Source organism: Narcine bancroftii, chromosome 5 (genome assembly GCF_036971445.1).
Source record: "Narcine bancroftii isolate sNarBan1 chromosome 5, sNarBan1.hap1, whole genome shotgun sequence".
Taxonomy (NCBI): domain Eukaryota; kingdom Metazoa; phylum Chordata; class Chondrichthyes; order Torpediniformes; family Narcinidae; genus Narcine; species Narcine bancroftii.
The window spans coordinates 183,821,830-183,845,586 of NC_091473.1; the positions used below are offsets into that span (position 1 = coordinate 183,821,830).

The window sequence follows — 23,757 nt, forward strand, 5'->3', positions numbered from 1 at the left end:
CAGCTCACTGCATTCCCTCCCTGTGCCTCAGGGAGAGGGACGGGACGCTCGACAGCAGTTCCCACCCTCGGGTGCTCTGCAGGTAGGTCAGGGCTCATTGGCTCTGCAGTGGTCTGTGACCCCCCCCCCCCCACCCTCTCTGCTATAGCTATTTCCCCCGCCCCCCCCCCCCCGAATGTGGAATCTATGAGGCACCCATACCCATATATTCCTCACCTGCCCTCATCCTACCTAAATGAACTCCCTCCCGTGGATCTCCTTCCACCCCCCTCCTAACAGCAGGAAATTCACTTGCCTTTTCTCTGGGACTGTGTGACGGGACGGTGCGGAGGGAGCTTCACTGTGTCTGACCCCGGGAGTATGTGATGGGACGGTGCGGAGGGATGTTTCCCTGGACTGGTGAATTTTTTTGTCTGATAACTTCACACTATCAGTCTCCCTGTTGATCTGCATTCTGGATTTCAGAAATATCATTAGTAAAACTGTCGCATTTGATTGTGTTGCCCTGAACTATCTCACCTTCTGCCACTGACCTTGTTAGAGTGAGTGGAGATTGTATTGTTTCTTGGAATGAGCTGTCTGTTAGTGGGGGGGGGGGGGGGGGGGGGGGAGTTTTTAATCAGCTGGCACAATCACTGAGCCAGGAGTAAAGATAACTATTCTCAGCCCATGACAATGCTCTTTCAACACATTTAGACAAATTAATCGCAGTGAGTTATTAGCAAATATACCCACACTGATCCCACTGCCCCGCTCTCTCCTCACAGCCCTGTATCAGTACCCACACTGATCCTTGCCCCACTCTCTCCCCACACTGATCCTTGCCCCACTCTCTCCCCACACTGATCCCACTGCCCCACTCTCTCCCCACAGCCCTGTATCAGTCCCCACACTGATCCCACTTCCCTACTCTCTCCTCACAGCCCTGTGTCAGTCCCCACACTGATCACACTCCCCTACTCTATCCCCACAACCCTGTATCCGTCCCCACACTGATCCCACTGCCCTGCTCTCTCCCCACAGCCCTGTATCCGTCCCCACACTGATCCCACTGCCCCACTCTCTTCCCACACTGATCCGACTCCCCTACTCTATCCCCACAGCCCTGTATCTGTCCCCACACTGATCCGACTGCCCCACTCTCTCCCCACACTGATCCCACTCTCTTCCCACACTGATCCCACTGCCCCACTCTCTCCTCACAGCCCTGTGTCAGTTCCCACACTGATCCCACTGCCCCACTCTCTCCTCACAGCCCTGTGTCAGTCCCCACACTGATCCCACTCCCCTACTCTGTCCCCACAGCCCTGTATCAATGCCCACACTGATCCGACTGCCCCACTCTCTCCCCACACTGATCCCACTGCCCCTCTCTCTCCCCACAATGATCCCACTGCCCCACCATCTCCCCATTGTCCACTCCTCTGTTCCAGGGAGGAATATGCCAGAATTTCAACTCAAATCCAAGCCGTTCCAGTTCCGGGAGCACCACGGTGAATCACGGGCAGAGTTAAATGTGGATGAATTTGCATGATAAATAAGAAGCAGTGAGATAGGGGAGTTGGGCCTTTGGAAAGTGGATTGGGGAAATCCAAATAGTCGAGTTTTGTTTTGCATATAACATGCATCTGAGTTTTCTGGAAGCTTCCTCTTTTGTGTAGAGTCTGTGAGTTTGGAGTTTAATCGACGTGTACCAGACGCTGATACACTGCCCGTGGGTCGTGTTGCTGGACAGGGGGGAGGTTTATGAGAGACGGTGAGAACAACCTCCACTACACAGGTTCCCTCTGCTCCAGGACGGAGTGTCCCCAGGATGGAGCTCAGTGGGAGGGAAGGGCCGGTGAGGAGGGAATGAGGGAGGGGGTGGCAAGGAGAGATGGGGCTGTAAGGAGGGAGGGGGCGGTGAGAGACGGTCGATGTGGAGGGAGGGGACGGCGAGGATTGAGGGTGGTGTGAGGAGGGACGGGGGGCACCGAGGAGGGGTCCCAGATTTCGGCTGTGTCCTGATTGGCTCCTCGCCACCGCCCCCAGATTGAGGTGCACCCCCCTTCAGCTCCCGGTTGGAGGTCAGAGGCTGGGAGGGGATGATCAACAGGGCGATGGGACCTGGAGGTTGTCCTGGACCCAGTGAGGGGAGGGTCACTGTTCCAACCTCCCCACCTCACCGGGGGTCAAGTCCCGGTGACAGCAGACAGGACTCGGTGACTGAGAATGGCGTGAAGGCCAGTCTGACGGTTGGATCCCCGAGGGTGTCCCGAGCTGAGGTGGGTCTGGTCATGGTAGGAAGAGAGGGGAGGGGGCGGGGGGGGAGAGGTAAGGGTGGTGGAGAGAGGAGAAGGGGGCAGGGGGAGAGAGGGGGAGGGTGAGGGGGGAGAGTGGAAGGGTGGGGGAGAGAGGGGAGGGGGCAGGGGGAGTTGAGGGAGGGGAGAGGAAGAGTAGGGGAGGGGGCAGGGAGGGGAGGGGCAGAGAAGGAAGGGGAGTGGGCTGGTGGGGAACAGATGAAGGGAAAGGGGTGACTGATCTCACTTCTGCCCTGTTACAAAAGGTCCGGGCCGTCTTCGCAACACCCCCCAGCCGTCTAGACACTCAGGGGTACCAGACGGCACCCAGGACAACGGAGACGAGTGAAGCCATAGAGGTGAATGATCAGAGAGGCTGTTCAACCCCCTCCCTCACCCCCCTTCTTCCCCCTCCATCACATCTTCTTCCCCCTCCATCACCTCTCCTGCCCCCACAGTCTCTGTCCCTCTCCCTCCCAAACGTCCCTCTTTGAGAACATGGATCACTACAGGCACAGAACAGCCCTTCGGCCCTCGATGCTGTGCTGGCATCTATACACCTACCAAAAAAGACAAAACCCTCCCGACCCTGTAACCCTCCATGTTCCTTTCCTCCATGTGTCTAAGAATCTCTTAAATGCCCCTAATGTTTCAGTCTCTACCCCATCCCTAGCAAGGCATCCAGACCCCCACAAGTCTCTGTATATAAAAAAAATCTACCCCTGACGTCTCCCCTAAACTTCCCTCACTTCACTTTTGTATAGACGTCCTCTGGTGTTTACTGATCCTGCCCTGGGAATAAATGGCGGCCGTCCACCCTGTCAGAATCTTGTCGACCTCTATTCAGTCTCCTCTTGTCCTACGCTCTAGAGAGAAAAGCCCCTAGCTCGGTTAACCTCACCTCATGAGGCACATCCTCCAATCCAGGCCACATCCTGGTGAATCTCCTCCACTCCCTCTCCACAGCTTCCCCATCCCTCCTGGAATGAGGTGACCAGAACTGGACACAACGCTTCTGGTTTTATAGACCTCTCTACTCCAGAACTGAATCCCCTGACTAATGAAACTCAGCATCCCTTTGGCCTTCTTAACTGTCCTATCAAGGCTGTGTAGTGACCTTGAGGGGTTTGGACCTTGAGGGGTTTGGGGTCCGAGCCCCCGACACCTTGAATAACGCAGAAAATTACCTCGATTGGTAGTTCGACCCATGTAAAGGTCGCCCCCACCCCCCTCCAACAAATTGGTCCAAAGTTTAACGATTACATGAGGATCCGTGGTAATTTAATGTAGATATTCAGCAAGGTTTTGGCCCCTTCCAGCCCACAAGCCCCAGCTTCCCATTTCCTCCCAAATAACTGACAACTCAGGTAGAGTTATGAAGTGTAGGACGGCCCCCCCCCCCCCCACACCCCACTCCCGGGGTAAACCCAAGCAGACATGTGGAGAATGTACAAACTCCTCACAGACAACGCGGTACTTCAACCCGGGGTCGCTGGCGTTGTTTTTTTAAAAGAAATGTTGCGCTAAACCATGTCGCCAGGAACCCGAGGGGTGACATTACCATCAGGACCCGGGGTTCGAATCCTGCACCATCTTTAAGGAGGTTGTCATCCTCCCCGTGTCTGCATGGATTTTCCCCGGGTGGGGGAGGGGCTCCAGTTTCCTCCCACCATTCGAAAAGCACCGGGGGGGGGAGAGGGAGTCGGTTAATGGGGTATAAATTGGGCAGCGCGGGTCGGAAATTTCCAGGCAGCTCGAGGATTGGGTCGGTCTGGATTTTCCAGATCCTAGGCCCAGTCGCCATGCCATAATAGATTGGCGTGAACCACTACTCTGACCTTGCCGCCCCACCACGGCTCTGATCCACACAGCCGAGGTTCCATGCATCCCAGGCCTCGTGGCTTTCTGAATGTCCACCATGGGTTACCTGGTCAATCCACAGACATGGCATCAATCTTCCTTTGTTGCTTCTTCAATAAGCTGAACGAGCGTTCTTCACACAGGAGAATGTTGAAGTTGCCCTGCTGCAGGCAGAGCTGGAGAACGAGGTGGAGAAACTGGGGAGGGAGCGTCGCAGAGCAGAGGGTGTGAGGTGCCACATCATTGAGCTCAGCCTCATCGACCAGGAGAAACAGAAGGTGCAGCTGTGGTCTGCCTGCGGGGCAAGCATTCTCAGGGAGCTTGACTCTGTGTCCGACCCCCCGGGAGTGTGTGATATGACGGTGTGGAGGGAGTTTCACTCTGTGTCTGAACCCAGGAGTGTGTGATGGGATGTGTGGAGGGAGTTTCACTCTGTGTCTGACCCTGGGAGTGTGTAACGGGACAGTGCAGAGGGAGCTTCACTATGTGTCTGACCCTGGGTGTGTGTGACGGGACAGTGCGGAGGGAGCTTCACTCTCTGTCTGACCCCGGGAGTGTGTGACGGGACAGTGCAGAGGGAGCTTCACTCTGTGTCTGACCCTGGGAGTGTGATGGGACAGTGCAAAGGGGATTTGAGGAGACATTATTTGAGTCCTTGGGAGCCACCATGAATCCCAATGTTGATCTTCTGCCATCTGGTGGCGAGCTCAGGTACTGCCACCCTGCGGTCAGTGTCTACTACAGCCATGAGACATTAGGCCATTCAGCCCATCAAGTCTACCCTGCCATTCTTTCATGAGTTAGTTCATTCTTCCACTCAGCCCCACTGCCTAGCCTTCTCCCCATAATCTGGCCAATTAATTTCTGCCTCAAGGTGAGCCAACTGATTGGCTTGTTCTGAAACTGGTCATCGTCTAATCAAATTGACCCAGTTATATGGGCACATGATCCAACCAATCAGGTTTAGAGATTATACTAGTCGTCATTGTCAGGTTTTGAATGTTCTGTCACTTGGCAAATGGGAGTAGGCCAATCAACCCATCTAGATTCTATCCCAGAGTCCCACCATCTTTACCTGGACCCAGTAACAGGACCTCATACCCCCTCGGCCTGGGAACCAAACTGAACTCCCACCCCCTCAGGAGAGCAGGAAGATCCCAGACCTTCCCCTGAGGGATGCGAGAGGTCCAACGTCCTGAACTTCTCCCCCACCCCAAGGGACGGTTCCTGTCCCAGGGCCCAGCTCAGTGTGGGTTCTGTTCCCTCTGGTGGGTGATTCCCTACGCACGGGACGGGTTGGGTGTCCCCACCATGCAGGATTGGGATGGGTTGGGGGTCCTGTATTGGGAACGGATGGGGGTCTGGGCTGGTCAGAGGTGGGTTCTGAGAAAGGGGTTCAATGTCGATGACCCAGGGCTGACAGGGCTCATTCCCTGAACTTTCCACCTCCACAGGAACGGGAACGGGTGGAGCGGCAGCGAGAGGAGCTGCACCGGGCGCAAGAACGGCTGCAGGCAGCGCGGAGGGCGCAGGATGGTGGCAAGGAGAAGGAGGTGAACACAAATGCATGGGGCATGGTGCTCCCAGTGTGGGGTATGGAGACCGGGAACTGTGCCCGGTGCTCCCGGTGTGGGATACGGAGACGGGGAACTGTTCCCGGTGCTCCCGGTGTAGAGGATATGAGGGTGTATTCTGTTGAAGGGGGTGTTAACCCATTGTGATCTGGACTGGTGTGGGTAGGAGGCCGAGGCAGTGGACGCGGCCCAGAAGGTTTTCGAAGACTTCGAGTTCCAGATGTTGGAGAGACTGAGTGCACTGGAGGAGGAGAGAGAAACGCAGGCCAGGACCCTCCTCTGGGAGGAAATGCAGGCCCAGAGGAGGGTCACATTAAGAGAGGTAAAGGATCTACGATGATTTTGACTCCCCCGTGACGTCTCCCAGAGACATTGGGCCTGCGGTTCAATCCCAACATCCTCAGGGTATTGGAAAATTCCTCTTCACCCCCTCCCTCCTTGGCGCCCCCTCCCTCCTCTTCGCCCCCTCCTTCCTCACCGCCCCCTCCTTCCTCACCGCCCCCTCCCTCCTCGCCGCCCCCTCCCTCCTCGCCTCCCTCACTCCTTGCCTCCCCCACTCCTCGCCTCCCCTCACTCCTCGACACCCCCCTCACTTCACCTGCAAGGAGAATCATTTTAATGCAATAATTGCAAACCCCCCCACCTCCACCAACTCCCCCAGCAGGAGAGAGTGCGGTGTTTGGAAAAGCTGATCACCTGTGTTCAAGAACGGGGACCAGACACAGGACAACATGTATCACCAGTGGATCGTGCAGTCCAAGCACAGGTACAGGTGAGTCGGTGTTTCCTGCAAACTTCTCCACCGCTAAACGCAGCTTCTATATTCGTGTGTCCATCTGAATGGCTGAGCACCTCTGGTCTGCGGAGGGTGTGGGGCTGGGGCAAGCTCCACATGATCCCGTCCCCCTTCCCCACAGTCTCTGTAAATCCCCCCTCCACCCCTCCCTGTCTCTGTAAACCACCCCCCCCCCCATCATCTACAGCCTTCCCAGTCTCTGTAACCCCCTCCGGTTCCCCTACACCACTCCCCGTTTCTGTAACCCACTCCGGTTCCCTACACCCCTCCCTGCCTCTGTAACCCCAGATGTTCGCCCCCTTCCTTTCTACCTTTTTTTTTTAAATTTTTTATTTTTCACACCATAAATCACAATAGCCATGATATACACTTTTTCTTTTCCACACATTTACAGTGACTTTTTCTCCCTCCCACCTCCCTCCTCCCAAGCCACCCCCCCACCCCCCCCTTCTCATCCATTTTAGGTATACAATCTAGGTTGCATTAATTCAGTTAGACAATGTTGTCATTCAACAAAAATACACCAGAAATTCTACTGAGTCCATTCTTTTCTTTTCTTCTCCTTCCATCAACTTAGGTAATGTTTGTTCCCGGTAGGTTTTCGCTATTGTATTTAATGTAAGGCTCCCATACTTGTTCGAATATTTCAATATTATTTCTTAAACTATATGTTATTTTTTCTCATGGAATACATTTATTCATTTCTATATACCATTGTTGTATTTTCAAATTATCTTCCAATTTCCAGGTTGACATAATACATTTTTTTGCTACGGCTAGGGCTATCTTGACAAATCTTTTTTGTGCATCTTCCAAGTCAATTCCAAATTCTTTATTTTTTATGTTACTTAGGAGAAAGATCTCTGGATTCTTTGGTATATTGTTTTCTGTTATTTTATTTAATATCTGATTGAGATCATCCCAAAATTTTTCTACTCTCTCACATGTCCAGATTGCATGAATTGTTGTTCCCCTTTCTTTTTTACATCGAAAACATCTATCAGATACTGTTGGGTCCCATTTATTTAACTTTTGCGGTGTAATGTATAGTCTGTGTAACCAATTATATTGTATCATACGCAGCCTCGTATTTATTGTATTTCTCATCGTTCCAGAGCATAACTTCTCCCATGTTTCCTTTTTTATCTTTATATTTAAATCTTGTTCCCATTTTTGTTTAGTTTTACCATTTGTTTCCTCATTCTCCTTTTCTTGCAGTTTAATATACATATTTTTTGTAAATCTTTTGATTAACATTGTATCTGTAATCACATATTCAAGGTTACTTCCCTCTGGTAAACTCAAGTTGCTTCCTAATTTATCTTTCAAGTAGGATCTCAGTTGGTAATATGCCAGCGCTGTATCTCCAGTTATATTGTACTTATCTCTCATTTGTTCAAAGGATAAGAATCTACTTCCTGAAAAACAATTTTCTATTCTTTTAATCCCTTTTTTTTCCCATTTTCTAAAGGCAAGGTTGTCTATTGTAAAAGGGAATAGCTTATTTTGCGTCAATATTAGTTTTGGTATTTGGTAATTTATTTTATTTCTTTCTACATGAATCTTCTTCCATATATTGAGGAGATGGTGTAATACTGGAGAAGTTCTATGTTGTACCAATTTTTCGTCCCATTTATATAATATGTGTTCAGGTATCTTTTCCCCTATTTTATCTAATTCTAGTCTCGTCCAGTCTGGTTTTTCCCTTGTTTGATAAAAATCTGATAGGTACCTTAATTGTGCGGCTCTATAATAATTTTTGAAGTTTGGCAATTGTAAGCCTCCTTGTTTATACCATTCTGTTAATTTATTTAGTGCTATCCTCGGTTTCCCCCCTCTCCATAAAAATCTCCTTATTATTTTCTTTAACTCTTTGAAGAATTTTTCTGTCAGTTGTATTGGCAATGCCTGAAATAAGTATAGTATCCTTGGAAAAATGTTCATTTTAATACAGTTTATCCTTCCTATCAGTGTTAGTGGTAGCTCTTTCCAATGCTCTAAATCGTCCTGTAATTTTTTCATTAGTGGATTGTAATTGAGTTTATATAATTGGCCTAGATTTTTGTTTATTTGCACACCTAGGTATCTTATTGCCTGCGTTTGCCATCTGAATGGGGATTCCTCCTTAAATTTTGAGAAATCCGCGTTATTCATAGGCATTGCTTCACTTTTATTTACGTTTATCTTGTATCCTGACACTTCTCCATATTCCTTCAATTTCTTATATAGTTCTTTTATTGATAGTTCTGGTTCTGTTAAGTACACTATCACATCATCCGCAAACAGACTGATTTTATATTCCCTGTCTTTTATTTTTATTCCTTTTATATTATTATCTCTTCTTATCGATTCTGCTAGTGGTTCTATAGCTAGCGCAAACAATAATGGTGATAGTGGGCATCCCTGCCGCGTTGACCTGCTTAAGTTAAATTGCTTTGATACATGTCCATTTACTGTCACTTTCGCTAACGGTCCCTCATATAATGCTTTAATCCAATTAATAAACTTCTCCGGTAAACTGAATTTTTGCAATACTTTGAACAAGTAATTCCATTCTACTCTGTCGAAGGCCTTCTCTGCATCTAAAGCAACTGCTACTGCCGGTGCTTTATTTCCTTCTACTGCATGAATTAAGTTAATAAATTTACAAATATTGTCTGTTGTGCGTCTTTTTTTGATAAATCCAGTTTGGTCTAAATTTACCATTTTCGGTACCTGTTCTGCTAATCTGTTTGCTAATAGTTTAGCTATTATCTTATAATCTGTGTTTAACAGAGATATTGGTCTATATGACGCTGGTGAGAGTGGATCTTTCCCTTGTTTTAGTATCACTGTAATTATTGCTGTTTTACATGAATCTGGTAAGTTTTGTGTCTCATCAATCTGGTTGATTACATCCAGGAGGGGCGGTATTATTAGGTCTTTAAATGTTTTGTAGAATTCTATTGGGAGTCCATCCTCTCCTGGTGTCTTATTATTTGGTAAATTTTTTATTATCTCTTGTATTTCTACTGTTCCCAATGGTTCTGTTAATTTATTTTGTTCCTCTACTTGTAGTTTTGGTAGTTCAATTTTAGTCAAAAATTCATCTATTTTCCCTTCTTTCCCTTCGTTTTCGGTTCGGTATAATTGTTCATAGAATTCTCTGAAGTTTTCCTTAATTTCTTTTGGATTATATGTAATTTGTTTGTCTTTTTTCCTTGTTGCCAATACCATTTTCTTAGTTTGCTCTGTCTTAAGCTGCCATGCTAAGATTTTGTGTGTTTTTTCACCTAGTTCATAATATTTCTGTTTTGTCTTCATTATATTCTTCTCCACCTTATATGTTTGTAATGTTTCATATTTTATTTTTTTATCCGCCAATTCTCTTCTTTTGGTTGTATCTTCCTTTATTGCTAATTTTTTTTCTATGTTTATTATTTCCCTTTCCAACTGCTCTGTTTCCTGATTATAGTCCTTCTTCATCTTGGTTGCGTAACTTATTATTTGCCCTCTAATGAATGCTTTCATTGCGTCCCATAGTATAAACTTATCTTCCACTGATTCCGTATTTACTTCAAAGTACATTTTTAACTGTTTTTCAATAAATTCTCTAAAATCCTGTCTTTTAAGTAGCATGGGGTTTAATCTCCATCTATACATTCTTGGAGGGATGTCCTCTAGCTCTATTGCCAATAACAGGGGTGAGTGGTCCGATAATAGTCTAGCTTTATATTCCGTTTTCCTAACTCTCCCTTGAATGTGGGCTGATAACAGGAATAGGTCTATCCTTGAGTATGTTTTATGTCTAGTCGAGTAGTATGAGTATTCCTTTTCTTTTGGGTTTTGTTTCCTCCATATGTCCACAAGTTTCATTTCTTGCATTGATTTAATTATAAATTTGGTTACTTTGTTCTTCCTGTTAATTTTTTTCCCCGTTTTATCCATATTTGGATCCAAATTCAGATTGAAATCCCCTCCTATTAGTATGTTCCCTTGCGTATTAGCTACCTTCAAAAAGATATCTTGCATAAACTTTTGATCTTCTTCGTTAGGTGAATATATATTAAGTAGATTCCAAAGCTCTGAATATATCTGACATTTTATCATAACATATCTCCCTGCTGGATCTATTATTTCCTCTTCTATTTTAAATGGCACATTTTTGCTAATTAATATAGCCACTCCTCTTGCTTTTGAATTATACGATGCTGCTGTTACATGTCCTACCCAATCTCTCTTTAATTTCTTGTGCTCCAATTCAGTTAAGTGTGTTTCTTGGACAAATGCTATATCTATTTTTTCCTTTTTCAGTAAATTTAGTAGTTTCTTCCTTTTAATTTGATTATGTATTCCATTAATATTTAGAGTCATATAGTTCAGCGTAGCCATTTTATATTTTGTTTATCTTCTCTTTCCGTTTTTCCATCATTACCTTTCCTCCTTTTCCATTTCTGTTTTCTTATTTTCAACTCTTTACCAGACAACATTCCTACAACATCCAACATTTTCCTTATTCTCCTATTTCTATCTTCTTTATCCCCAATCTCCCCTTCCCCTCCTGAGTTGCCCTTTCTCCCTTGTCGGACAACCACATCTCCCCTCTCCATTTGGATTTGCGAATCCACTCGCAAGCGTCAACTGATTTTGCAGTGACCGCTCTTTTCCCCCACCCAGCCCCCCCCAGAAAAGATTTTGCTTTTTATATGTCACAAAGGTCACTCTTTTAATTCCTTCCTTATTCTCTCTATTCCATTACCTTCCCTTATTAATTCTTGTCTATACTCTCTATGTTTTCCTCTAATTACAGATACTTTCACATATGCCCATTGTCTCTATTCACTCTTATACCTCTTTACCCGCATACATATCAATCGTGGTCATTTTTACCCTCCTTACCCGTCTTCATCCCTCAGTCTATTTTTGTCTTTACCCACATACATATCAATCGTGATCATTTTTGCTCTCATTACCCGTCTTCATCCCTCAGTCTATTTTTGTAATTGTTCTGCAAATTTTCGTGCTTCTTCTGGATCCGAGAATAGTCTGTTTTGTTGTCCTGGAATAAATATTTTCAATACCGCAGGATGCTTCAGTGTAAATTTATATCCTTTCTTCCATAAAATCGCTTTTGCTGTATTGAACTCTTTTCTCTTCTTTAGGAGTTCAAAGCTTATATCTGGATAAATGAAGATTTTTTGCCCTTTATACTCCAGTGGTTTGTTGCCCTCTCTTACTTTTTCCATTGTCTTCTCCAGTACCTTTTCTCTTGTAGTATATCTTAGGAATTTTACTACAATAGATCTTGGTTTTTGTTGTGGTTGTGGTTTAGGGGCCAATGCTCTATGTGCCCTTTCTATTTCCATTTCTTGCTGTAGTTCTGGACATCCTAGGGCCTTAGGGATCCATTCTTTTATAAACTCCCTCATATTCTTGCCTTCTTCATCTTCCTTAAGGCCCACTATCTTTATGTTATTTCTTCTGTTATAATTTTCCATTATATCTATTTTTTGGGCTAGTAATTCTTGTGTCTCTTTAGTTTTTTTATTAGATTCCTCCAATTTCTTTTTTAAGTCTTCTACCTCCATTTCTGCTGCTATTGCCCGCTCTTCCATCTTGTCCATTTTTTTCCCCATTTCTGTTAAGGTCATATCCATTTTATTTATTTTCTTTTCTGTGTTGTTTATTCTTCTTCTTAAATCATTGAATTCCTGTGTTTGCCATTCTTTAAATGACTCCATGTATCCTCTAACAAGAGCAAGTATATCCTTTACCTTGCCTTTCCCTTTATCTATTTCACTGTATTCTTCCTCTTCTTCTTCCTCTAGGTTGACCATCTGTTGTTTCTTTGCTGCCCTTTCCTCCTCTTCTTTCTTGTTTCCATTGTCTTCTGTGGTCTCTTCTTGCTGCAGGTGTTCTGCAGCTGTCGTTGCCGGCTCTGGAGATCGACTCCCCAGCTGGTCCCCCCTCCCGTCGGTGTGTTTTTTTTCATGCTCTCTTCCTCTCTTCTTTCCGTTGATTTTGATTTTTCACCTTTTGTCTCCATCTTCTTTCCACCTTTATACTCACTTTTCTTTAACTTGTATTTCTGTGCCTTTGTATTTTCTCTTGTTTTTCCCGACTTTTCTGGAGAGGGCTGGAGTTCACCGTCCGGCCACTACTCCATCACGTGACTCCTCTCCCCTTCCTTTCTACCTTGATGAGCCCCTGATACTGGTGGGGCTGGAGAGGTGGGCAGGGTGATATCATCACTGTTTTACTGCCACAGAGACCCCAGACCGTGTGGATACCACCCTCAGGGGCAGGGGTTCAGGGAGATCCACTACCCCTCTTCTCCGGACCATGTGTCTTTACTACAGCAAGTCTCTCAGTGACCCAGGGGGTCCTAAAGGTGTGTGATGACTCTACTGTTCCCAAGACCCCAACCACAAGCTACTCCACCACTCCCTCTCCCCTCCCCACTCCACACCTCTCCCCATCACACCTTTCCCCCACCCTCTCATCCTCTTCCACCATTTCCGTCACACCTCCCCTCTCAACCCCACCTCTCCCCTGTCACACCTCCCCCTCATCCTCTTCCCCCCTTCCTATCACACCTCCCCCCCGCTTCCCTCACCACCATGATGTATCCTTGACTGACATCTAATCCCTGTTGCAGGAGTCTGCACTGTCCAGGAACCTCTCCAGAAGTTTCTGCTTGAATCATAAGGATATGGCAGCACAGCAGAGAATGGACCAAACTGGATCAATGGAGAAGAAAGGTCGGGAAGGACACAGGCAAATCCATGTCAGGGCAAGCAGAGAAGCGGGTGGGATGTGACAAAGTTTGGACAAAAGGGAGAAAGAGAGTGGAGGGGCAATGTGTGATCCTGGGAGTGTGTGATGGGACAGTGTGGAGGAAGCTTCACTCTGTGTCCAACCCCGAGAGAGTGTGACGGGACGTTGCAGAAGGAGTTTCACTCTGGAACTAACCCCGGGAGTGTGTGACCGGACGGTGCGGAAGGAGGTTCACTCTGGGTCTGACACCGGGAGTGTGAGATGGGATGGTACAGAGGGAGCCTCACTCTGTGTCTGACCCTGGGAGTGTGTGATGGGACGGTGTGGAAGGAGTTTCACTCTGGATCTGACCCTGGGAGAGTGTGACGGAACGATGCGGACGGAGTTTCACTCAGGGTCTGACCCCAGGAGTGTTATGCGATGCAGTGGAGGGAGCTTCACTCTGGGTCTGACCCCGGGAGTGTGTGATGGGATGTGTGAAGGGATCTTCACCCTGGGATTTACCCCAGGAGTGTGTGATGCGACAGTACGGAGGGAGGTTCACTCTGGGTCTGAATCCGGGAGAGTGTGACGGGACGATGCGGAGGGAGATTGACACTGGTTCTGACCCCAGAAGTGTGTGATGAAATGGTGCGGAGGGATCTTCATTCTGTGTCTGACCCCGGGAGTGTTTGATGGGATGGTGTGGAGGGAGTTTCCCTCTGGGGCTGACCCGGGGAATATTATGCGATGCAGTGGAGGGACCTTCACTCTGGGTCTGACCCCAGGAGTGTGTGATGGGATGTGTGAAGGGAGCTTCACCCTGGGATTGACCTCGGGAGAATGTGATGCGATGGTAAGGAGGGAGGTTCACTCTGGGTCTGAATCCAAGAGAGTGTGTTGGGACGCTGCGGAGGGAGTTTCACTTTGTGTCTGACCCTGGGAGTGTGTGATGAGACGGTGCAGATGGAGGTTCACTCTGGTTCTGACCCCGGGAATGCGTGATGGGACGGTGCGGAGACAGCTTCACTATGTGTCTGACCCCGGGTTTGTGTGATGGGACAGTGTGGAGGGAGCCTCACTCTGTGTCTGACCCCAGGAGTGTGTGACGGTACATTGCGGAGGGATCTTCACTCGGTGTCTGACACCGGGCATATGTGACGGGATGGTCCAGAGGGAGCTTCACTCTGGTCTGACTTCGGGAGCATTTGATGGGACGGTGCGGAGAGAGCTTCAATCTGTGTCTGACCCTGGGAATGTTTAGTGGGACGGTGCGATGGGACCTTCACTCTGTGTCTGACCCCGGGAGTGTGATGAGATGGAGTGGAGGGAGCTTCACTCTGGGACCGAAACTGGGAGTGTGTGACGGGACAGTGTGCAGGGAGCTTCCCTCTGGGTCTGACCTCGGGATAGTGTGGCGGGACATTACGGAGGAAGTTTCACAATGGGTCTGACCCTGGGAGAGTGTGTTGGGTTGCTGCGGAGGGAGTTTCACTCTGTGTCTGACCCCGGGAGTCTGTGATGAGACGGTGCAGATGGAGGTTCACTCTGGTTCTGACCCCAGGAATGCGTGATGGGACGGTGCAGAGACAGCTTCACTATGTGTCTGACCCCGGGTTTGTGTGATGGGACAGTGTGGATGGAGCCTCACTCTGTGTCTGACCTCGGGAGTGTGTGACGCAACATTGCGGAGGGATCTTCACTCGGTGTCTGACACCGGGCATATGTGAAGGGATGGTCCAGAGGGAGCTTCACTCTGGTCTGACTTCGGGAGCGTTTGATGGGACGGTGCGGAGGGAGCTTCACTTTGTTTCTGACCCTAGGAATGTTTAATGGGACGGTGCGATGGGATCTCCACTCTGTGTCTGACCCCGGGAATGTTTGATGGGACGGTGCGGAGGAAGCTTTACTCTGTGTTTGACCCCGGTAGAGTGTGATGGGTCGGTGCGTTTGGAGCTTCACTCTGTGCCTGATCCCGGGAGTGTGTGATGGGACTGTGTGGAGGGAGCTTCCCTCTGGGTCTGACCCCGGGAGAGGGGGACGGGACGGTGCGGAGGGAGTTTCACACTTGTTCTGACCCTCGGGAGTGTGTGATGGGATAGTGCGGAGGAACCTTCACTCTGTGTCTGACTCCGGGAGTGTGTGATAGGACGGTGCGGAGGGAGCCTCACTCTGTGTTTTACCCTGGCAGAGTGTGATGGGTCGGTGCGGATGGAGCTTCACTCTGTGCCTGATCCCGGGACTGTGTGATGGGACTGTGTGAAGGGAGCTTCACTCTGGGACTGAAACTGGGAGTGTGTGACGGGATGGTGTGGAGGGAGCTTCCCTCTGGGTCTGTCCCCTGAGTGTGATGAGATGGAATGGAGGGACCTTCACTCTGTGTCTGACCCTGGGAGTGTGTGACGGGACGGTGCGGAGGAAGCCTTACTCTGTGTCTGACCCCAGGAGTGTGTGACAGGACGATGTGGAGGGAGTTTCACACTTGTTCTGACCCTCGGGAGTGTGTGATGGGACAGTGCGGAGGAACCTTCACTCTGCGTCTGACTCCGGGAGTGTGTGATGGGACGGTGCGGAGGGAGTTTCACTCTGTGCCTGACCCCAGGACTGTGTGATGGGACTATGTGGAGGGAGCTTCACACTGGGACTGAAACTGGGAGTGTGTGATGGGACGGTGTGGAGGGATCTTCCCTCTGGGTCTGTCCCCTGAGTGTGATGAGATGGAATGGAGGGACCTTCACTCTGTTTCTGACCCCGGCAGTGTTTGATGGAACGGTGCGGAGGGAGCTTCACTCTGTGTCTTACCCTGGGAGTGTGATGGGACGATGCGGAGGGAGATTCACACTGGTTCTGCCCTCGGGAGTGTGTGATGGGACAGTGCGGAGGGAGCTTCACTCTTTGTCTGACCCCGAGCGTGTGTGATGGGATGGTGCGGTGGGACCTTCATTGTGTCTGAGCCCGTGAGTGTTTGATGGGACAGTGCGGAGGAAACCTTACTCTGTGTTTGACCCCGGTAGAGTGTGATGGGTCGGTGCGGTTGGAGCTTCACTCTGTGCCTGATCCCGGGAGTGTGTGATTGGACTGTGTGGAGGGAGCTTCCCTCTGGGTCTGACCCCGGGAGAGGGGGACGGGACGGTGCAGAGGGAGTTTCACTCAGGGTCTGACCCCAGGGATGTGTGACGGGACGGTACGGAGGGAGGTTCACTCTGGGTCTGAATCCAGGAGAGTGTGACGGGACGTTGCGGAGGGAGCTTCACTCTGGGACTGACCCCAGGTGTGTGATGGGACAGAGTGAAGGGAGCTTCACCTGGGACTGAACCTGGGAGTGTGTGGTGGGACGATGTGGAGGGAGATTCCCTCTGGGTCTAACCCTTGGAGTGTGATGGGATGGCGTGGAGGGACCTTCACTCTGTTTCTGACCCTGGGAGTGTTTGATGGGACAGTGCGGAGGGAGCTTCACTCTGTGTCTGACCCCGGGAGTGTAAATGGAACTGTGCGGTGGGACCTTCACTCTGTGTCTGACCCCGGGAGTGTGTGACGGGACGGTGCGGAGGAAGCCTTACTCTGTGTCTGACCCTGGGAGTGTGTGACGGGACGGTGCAGAGGAAGCCTTACTCTGTGTCTGACCCCGAGAGTGTGTGACAGGATGATGCGGAGGGAGATTCACACTGGTTCTGACCCTCGGGAGTGTGATGGGATGGTGCGGAAGAACCTTCACTCTGTGTCTGACTCCGGGAGTGTGTGATGGGACGGTGCGGAGGGTGATTCACACTGGTTCTGACCCCGGGAGTGTGTGATGGGACAGTGTGGAGGGACCTTCACTCTTTGTCTGACCCCGAGCGTGTGTGATGGGATGGTGCGGTGGGACCTTCACTATGTCTGAGCCCAGGAGTGTTTGATGGGACAGTGTGGTGGGATCTTCACTCTGTGTCTGACCCCGTGAGTGTTTGATGGGACGGTGCGGAGGAAGCCTTACTCTGTGTTTGACCCCGGTAGAGTGTGATGGGTCGGTGCGGTTGGAGCTTCACTCTGTGCCTGATCCCGGGAGTGTGTGATGGGACTGTGTGGAGGGAGCTTCCCTCTGGGTCTGACCCCAGGTGTGTGTGACGGGAAGGTACGGAGGGAGGTTCACTCTGTGTCTGAATCCAGGAGAGTGTGACGGGATGATGCGGAGGGAGATTCACACTGGTTCTGCCCTCAGGAGTGTGTGACGGGACGGTGTGGAGGGAGCTTCCCTTTGGGTCTGACCCCGGGAGTGTGATGGGACGGAGTGGAAGGAGCTTCCCTCTGGGTCTGACCCCGGGAGAGTGTGACGGGACGGTGCGGAGGGAGTTTCAGTCTGGGTCTTAGCTCGGTTGTGTGTGATGGGATGGTGCGGAGGAAGTTTCACTTTGGGTCTGACCCCGGGGGTGTGTGATGGGACGGGGCGGAGGGAGACTGTGACGGGACGGGGCGGAGGGAGACTGTGACGGGACGGGGCGGAGGGAGACTGTGACGGGACGGGGCGGAGGGAGACTGTGACGGGACGGGGCGGAGGGAGACTGTGACGGGACGGGGCGGAGGGAGACTGTGACGGGACGGGGCGGAGGGAGACTGTGACGGGACGGGGCGGAGGGAGACTGTGACGGGACGGGGCGGAGGGAGACTGTGACGGGACGGGGCGGAGGGAGACTGTGACGGGACGGGGCGGGGGGAGCTTCACTCTGGGTCTGACCCCGGGAGTCTGTGACGGGATGGAGCGGAGGGAAACTGTGACGGTATGGGTCGGAGTGCCTCTATTCAACTCTACTGTTGTGTTTTATTATGTGACACTATTACTTGATCTGTACCGAGCCCTGTTTGCCTTCCAGGTGTGGCCCGCCCTCCGACCCAACGCTTTTCCCTCGACTCTCTCCATCAGTCTCCACTGCCGGCCGTCTCCACCTCCCCATCCCAGAAGGAATCCTTAGAGCAGGCCCCCTCTGCCAGGACTTCTCCCCGTCGTGTGACGCGACTCACTCGCACAGCTCGTGCCTCAAGCTTCCAGTGAGTAGAGTGGGATTTGGGAAAGGGGAAGCAGGGGCTAGGAAAATGTGCGGTTACTTATTCAATGCAGAGCAGGTGTTGGCCAGTCGGCACATCGAGTCTTCCCCGCTATTCTCACCCTGAGCTCGTCTGCCCTCCACTCAGCCCCTCTCCCCGTAACCCTTGATGCCCTGACTAATCAAATACCTGCCAATCTCTGTCTTAAATCCACCCAACGACCTTACGTCCATGGCTGCACGTGGCAACTCATGACCCTCTGGCTGAAGAAAGTTCTCCGCATCTGTCTTCCAAGTAGACAGCCTTTTATCTTGAAGTTGCGCCCTCTTGTCTGAGACTCCCCGACCATGGGGAAACATCTACTCTGTCCAGGGCTTTCAGCATTCGAAACACCTCCACGAGGTCCCCCTTGTCTTTCTGTAACCCCATCGAGTTCAGTCCAAGAACTCATCATTGTTCTTCATAAATTAACCTTTTCATTCCTGGTCTCATTCAAGTCAATCTTCTCTGAGCCCTCTCCAACGCAGCCTGTCTTTTCTCAAACACAGCACCCAAAATCTGTACCCAGTCTCCAAGTGAGGTCTCACCAGTTCCCTGTAGTTTCTCAACATTATATCCCTGCTCATCGAGAAATGAACACCAACCTTCTTCCCAACCGACCCATCCGAAGAGTCCTGCAACAGGACTCCCAAGTCCCTCTGCCCCTCCCAATTTTGAATTTTCTCCCTGTCTAAACAATAGTCTATTTTTTCTCTCAAAGTGTACAACTGTGCACTTGCCAACACTATATTTCATCTGCCACCTCTTTCCCCCATTCTTCTTGTCGATCTGATTTTCTCTGCTGCCGTGTCCTCAGCACCACCCACCCAGCAACATCTTTTGATGTCATCCGCAAACTTATCCACGAACCCACCTATTCCATGCACCAAATCATTTGCATAGAAAGAGTGTGTTATCCAAACATTGAGGGGGAGTGGGATCTGAGTCTCACATTTCTCCCCCTTCCCAATGGGCCAGTAACTTGCAAAGTAGCAGCAATTTTAGTCTCTGCAGTCACTCCCTCGCGTGGTCCGGCTAACCTGGGTTCAATCCCAGAGGTCAATGGGAAGTCCAGGCCACCGGGGGATATTAGTTCGGAGGGGAAATGGGCTTACTCTGTGGGTCAGCATGGAGCAGGTGGGTCGAGTGGCCTCCTTTGTTGGTTCAAGGAAATGCTGACTTGCCCATGCCGACCAACATGCCCCACCCACACAGGTCCCACCTGCCCATGTCCTTCTAACCCTTTCCCATCCATGGATCCGTCCAACAGTCCCACCCACACTGGTCCCACCTGCCCACATCCCTCTAAACCCGTCCTATGCATGGATCTGTCAAATTTTTTCTCCGTTGTTGCAATAGTCCCTGCCTCAATGTCATTCTCCAGAAGCCCATTCCATAGTACACCCAACACCTAACATTATTGTAGAACAGAGAGACCCCGGGGTACAGGGACATCATTCCCTGAGTATGGGGACACAGGTAGATGGGGCAGGGAAGGGTGTTGTAGAACAGAGACCCGGGGATACAGGGACATTGTTCCCTGAGAGTGGGGACACAGGTAGACAGGGTGGGGAAGGGTGTTGTAGAACAGAGACCTCGGGGTACAGGGACATCATTCCCTGAGAGTGGGGACACAGGTAGATGGGGCAGGGAAGGGGGCATTCATTTGGGTCACTGAGTCCAGGAGCTGGGACGTCCCATTACAACTGTAGGAGATGTGGTGAGACCGCACAGTTTCAGAAGCCCAACTGCAGGCAGGACATCACTGAGCTGGAAGGAGAGGTGGGAGAGTAGAAAAGATTATCTGGGATGTTTCTGGGATGGGGGGGGGGGGTTTCCATTTATAACGATGATCCCTGGATCATCAGAGGCTGAGAGGTTTATATAAAACCACAAGGGGGCGTGGATACGTTGGACGGACACAGACTTTACCCCAGGGTAAGGGGAGAAGGAAGGAGACAGGGAGGGGGATCGGGAACGAGGAGTGGGTCAGGGATGGGAGGGAGAGGGAGAATTAGAGACAGGTAGGGGGATCAGGGAGAGGGAGGGGGTTGAGGGGGATTGGGGAGAGTTTGGGAAGGGCGGATGGAGTGGGGAGAAGGAAGGAATGGGAGGGAGGGAGGGAGAGGTGGGATGGGCAGAGGGATGGGGAGGGAGGGGGACTATGGGAAGGGGAGGGGGAGATGGGAGGCAGACAGAAGGATAGGGAGTGGTCCTGTGTAGTCCTCACTCCCTCTGAACCCCTGTCCCTTCTTGCAGTGGAGATTCCCTCACCATCCTCGTGGAGATGGAGCAGAGTTTACGCAAGGCCATGGCAGAGAAACAGCGTCTACTATTGGCCCGGGTGAGTTACAACAAGTCAGTTCCAGGCCCTTCAGCCCAACCCCACCCAAGCACAGTAACCGTTTTCCCCTCCCCCCCCCCCCCCCACCGCCATGTCCCACAGACCCAATCCCCCTCTCTGTGGAGAAGGTGCCGCTTTAAATCTCTCCCATTAAACTTTGTTTAGTCTAACCTGGAGGATTGGTGGGGGGGGGGGAGATAACCATCGACCTTATCCACACCCCACGTGGTTTTACAAGGTCCACCCCCACCCCACGGCCTCCGAGGGTTCGTCTCAGGGCTGAAGAGCAAAAGGGGAAGAGTTATTGCCCGTGGAGAGTGAGCTGGAGGGTCCAGCCCAGGACTTCAGCAGGGAGGAGCGGTCAGGTGTCCTAGCAATGGGTAAGCGGAGTCCTACCTTGATTGGCAGGTGATACAACCTCCGACTGGGTTCCAGACAGAGAGGTCATGTAATCCTCCATGACCCACACTGCAGGTGAGTACGGTTGAAAGGAGAGATCTGCTTCTCCTCCCAGCACCAACTGGTTGAACAGGGGAGGTGAGGGTGACATGTTGGCATTGGGGATGCAGATTGACCCGGGAAACGAGAGACGGGGGCCTGAACCCATGACTGTGTGGCAAGAAACGCCAGCAAATTTCTACAGAGATGCGGTGGAAAGTGCACTGATCCGGCTGCATCAAGGTCTGGTACGGGGACACCAATCCCCCGCCTCCCCCCGCCCCTGAATGTAAGGCTGTGCAAAAGGTAGAGGACGCAGCCCAAGGCATCACAGGCAAAACCGTCCCCCACCGTCGAGAGTGTCTGCGGGGGGATGCTGCCGTCGAGAGAGCAGCGGCAATCGTCCGCCCGGCACACGCTCTGTTATCGCTGCTGCCATCAGGGAAGAGGTGGTGGGGCCACAAGACTCGCCCCCACCAGGTTCAGGAACACCCACTTCCCCCCTACACCATCAGAGTCCTCAACGACCAACTCAATCAGGGACTCGTGCACTTTATTAATTTTTCTCTTTCTGTATTGAACAGTCAGTTTCTATATCTGTTTACACATGTCCAGTTTTTTGCTCTACCAATAAGTGGTAATTATACCTCATCTGCAGGAAAGAGAATCTCAGGGTTGTACGTGATGTCGGTGTATGTTCTCTGACATTAAATCTGAATTCCAGTGCCGTCTACAAGTTTCCTGACGGCAACAATGGTGCGTGCAGGAGGGAGAGCGATCAGCTCGATTGGCTACAACCTTGCACTCAACGTTAGCAGAGCCAAAGAGATGATTGTGGATTTGGGGAGGGAGTCCGGGGGAACACGGCCCAGATCTCAATGAGGACTGAGAGGCAGAGAGGGGTCAAGAATTTCAAATTCCTGGGGAGGGGTGGGGATGGTGGTGGTCAACATCATCCTGGAGCCTCCTCGTCAATGCAGTCACGAAGAAGGCTCGCCGGCAGCTAGACTCGGTGGGGTGCCTGATGAGATTTGGGACGTCAGCGAAGACTCAAAATTCTCTGCAGGTGGAGGACAATCTGGCTGGTCACATCGCTGCCTGGTTCAGACGTGCCAACGCTCAGGTCAAGAAAAATTCTCCAGAGGGGTTGTGAACTCGGCCTGCGACGTCACGGACATCACTTCATCGAGGACGTCGACATGAGGTGGTGTCTTAAAAAAGCAGCCTCTATCCCCACCCCCCCAGGCCCTGCCCTCTTCACTCTGCTCCCATCGGGAAGAAGGTCCCGGAGCCTGAAGACAGGTGCTCAGCGGCACAAGGACTGCTTCTTCCCCTCCACCATCAGACAGGGAATCCCAAACACTTTCTCCTAACTTTTTCCACGTTATTTATTTTTAAATGTAATTTATAGCAATTTAACAGTGAATTTCGTGATGTGTCCACGACCTGATCTGATTCAGAACCTGCGCTCAAGCACCACACGGGAGACAGAGGACATATGGCCCTTTGTCCCTACTGCACCACTGCGCCCCCCCCCCCCACACCCGGCTATTTCCTCCATGTCCGGAAATCTCTCCATCAGAGCCTCCAGACAAATTGGTGATGAGGGTGGGGGTGTGAAAATGTCCCTCCCTCTCTCCTCCCGCAGGAAGGTGAGAGGGGAAAGCGGGAAGGAGTCCCGGAGAGGGAGGAGGGAGCAGAGCGCGGGGAGATGGACGTGCCCATGCTGCAGGTTGGTGGTGGTGGGAGGGGACGGAGAAGGAGGGGACTGAGGGGGGGCGGAACAGAGGAAGGGGACTGAGGGAGGGATGGCGAGGAAGGAGGGGGCGGAGAGGGAGGGAGGGAGGGGACATCGAGGAAAGATGGAGGGGTGAGAACGGAGAGTGGTATATGGAGAGGGGGGGTTTGGGGGGAGCTGCTGGCATGTGATGCAACATTTTGGAAATAAGGACAAAACCATGAGTCGGGAGCGGGGGGGTAGGAGGGTAGTGAGGGGGGGAGAATGAGACTGTACCCACCCTGTTGGAGCTAGCGGAGGGTTCTTGCTTTCCAATTTATGTTGTCTTAATTTCCCTTATTCCACCTCCATCACCCCTCCCTCCCCATCTCCCTCTCTCCCCCTCCCCAATGCCTCCCAGCCCAATCGACCCAATTGGACACATTTGCCCGCCCGTCCCTTGGACCTCCGCGGCCATGTGGAGGATTCGGGCCACGGGGTGGGCTCGTGCCCCCACATCCACCTGTCGAGCTCGAGCTGTCGGGGGTTCCTCACCAAGGTCGGGGGGCGAATCAAGAGCTGGAGGAAGCGGTGGTTTGTGTTTGACAGTAGACAGGGGCACCTGTCCTACTACACAGGTGGGACCCTCCCCTCCCCTCCTCGTCTCCTCACACCATCACCATTGTCTCCTCTCCCAATCCATCTCCCCTCTCCCTCTCCTGTCTCTCTCTTTCCTGTCCTCTTTCTCCCCGTCCCTCTTTCTCTCTCCCATCCCCCTGCCTCCTCCCCTGACTCCCTTCCCTTCAACCTCCTATTCCTTACCCCACCTCCCTTCAGCCTCTCTCGCTCATCTCCATCTTCTCTGCCAGCTCTCTCTTCCTCCCCTCTTCTCCCCTCCTGCGCCATCACTCCCCCTCCCTTGAAACCCAACCCTTCCCTGAACTGTGCGCGATGGG

The 23,757-nt window shown here is 51.2% G+C and overlaps 1 protein-coding gene across 8 annotated transcripts in view; it reads left to right on the plus strand.

Annotated features, from left to right (window-relative positions):
- The window catches only part of LOC138764326 (pleckstrin homology-like domain family B member 3), a 26,904-nt gene continuing 3,147 nt past the window's right edge, over nt 1-23,757 (plus strand). Inside the window, exons 1-13 of one of the 8 annotated variants that reach the window (XM_069940081.1) lie at nt 1-82; nt 2,032-2,264; nt 2,546-2,638; nt 4,283-4,417; nt 5,594-5,692; nt 5,880-6,035; nt 6,375-6,485; nt 12,757-12,879; nt 13,147-13,249; nt 18,092-18,266; nt 20,562-20,646; nt 22,733-22,816; nt 23,223-23,439. In XM_069940081.1, coding sequence (XP_069796182.1) covers nt 2,085-2,264; nt 2,546-2,638; nt 4,283-4,417; nt 5,594-5,692; nt 5,880-6,035; nt 6,375-6,485; nt 12,757-12,879; nt 13,147-13,249; nt 18,092-18,266; nt 20,562-20,646; nt 22,733-22,816; nt 23,223-23,439 — 1,561 coding nt within the window. In that variant the 5' untranslated portion in view covers nt 1-82; nt 2,032-2,084. The other 7 variants (XM_069940080.1, XM_069940083.1, XM_069940082.1 and 4 more) reach the window with 7 other exon arrangements.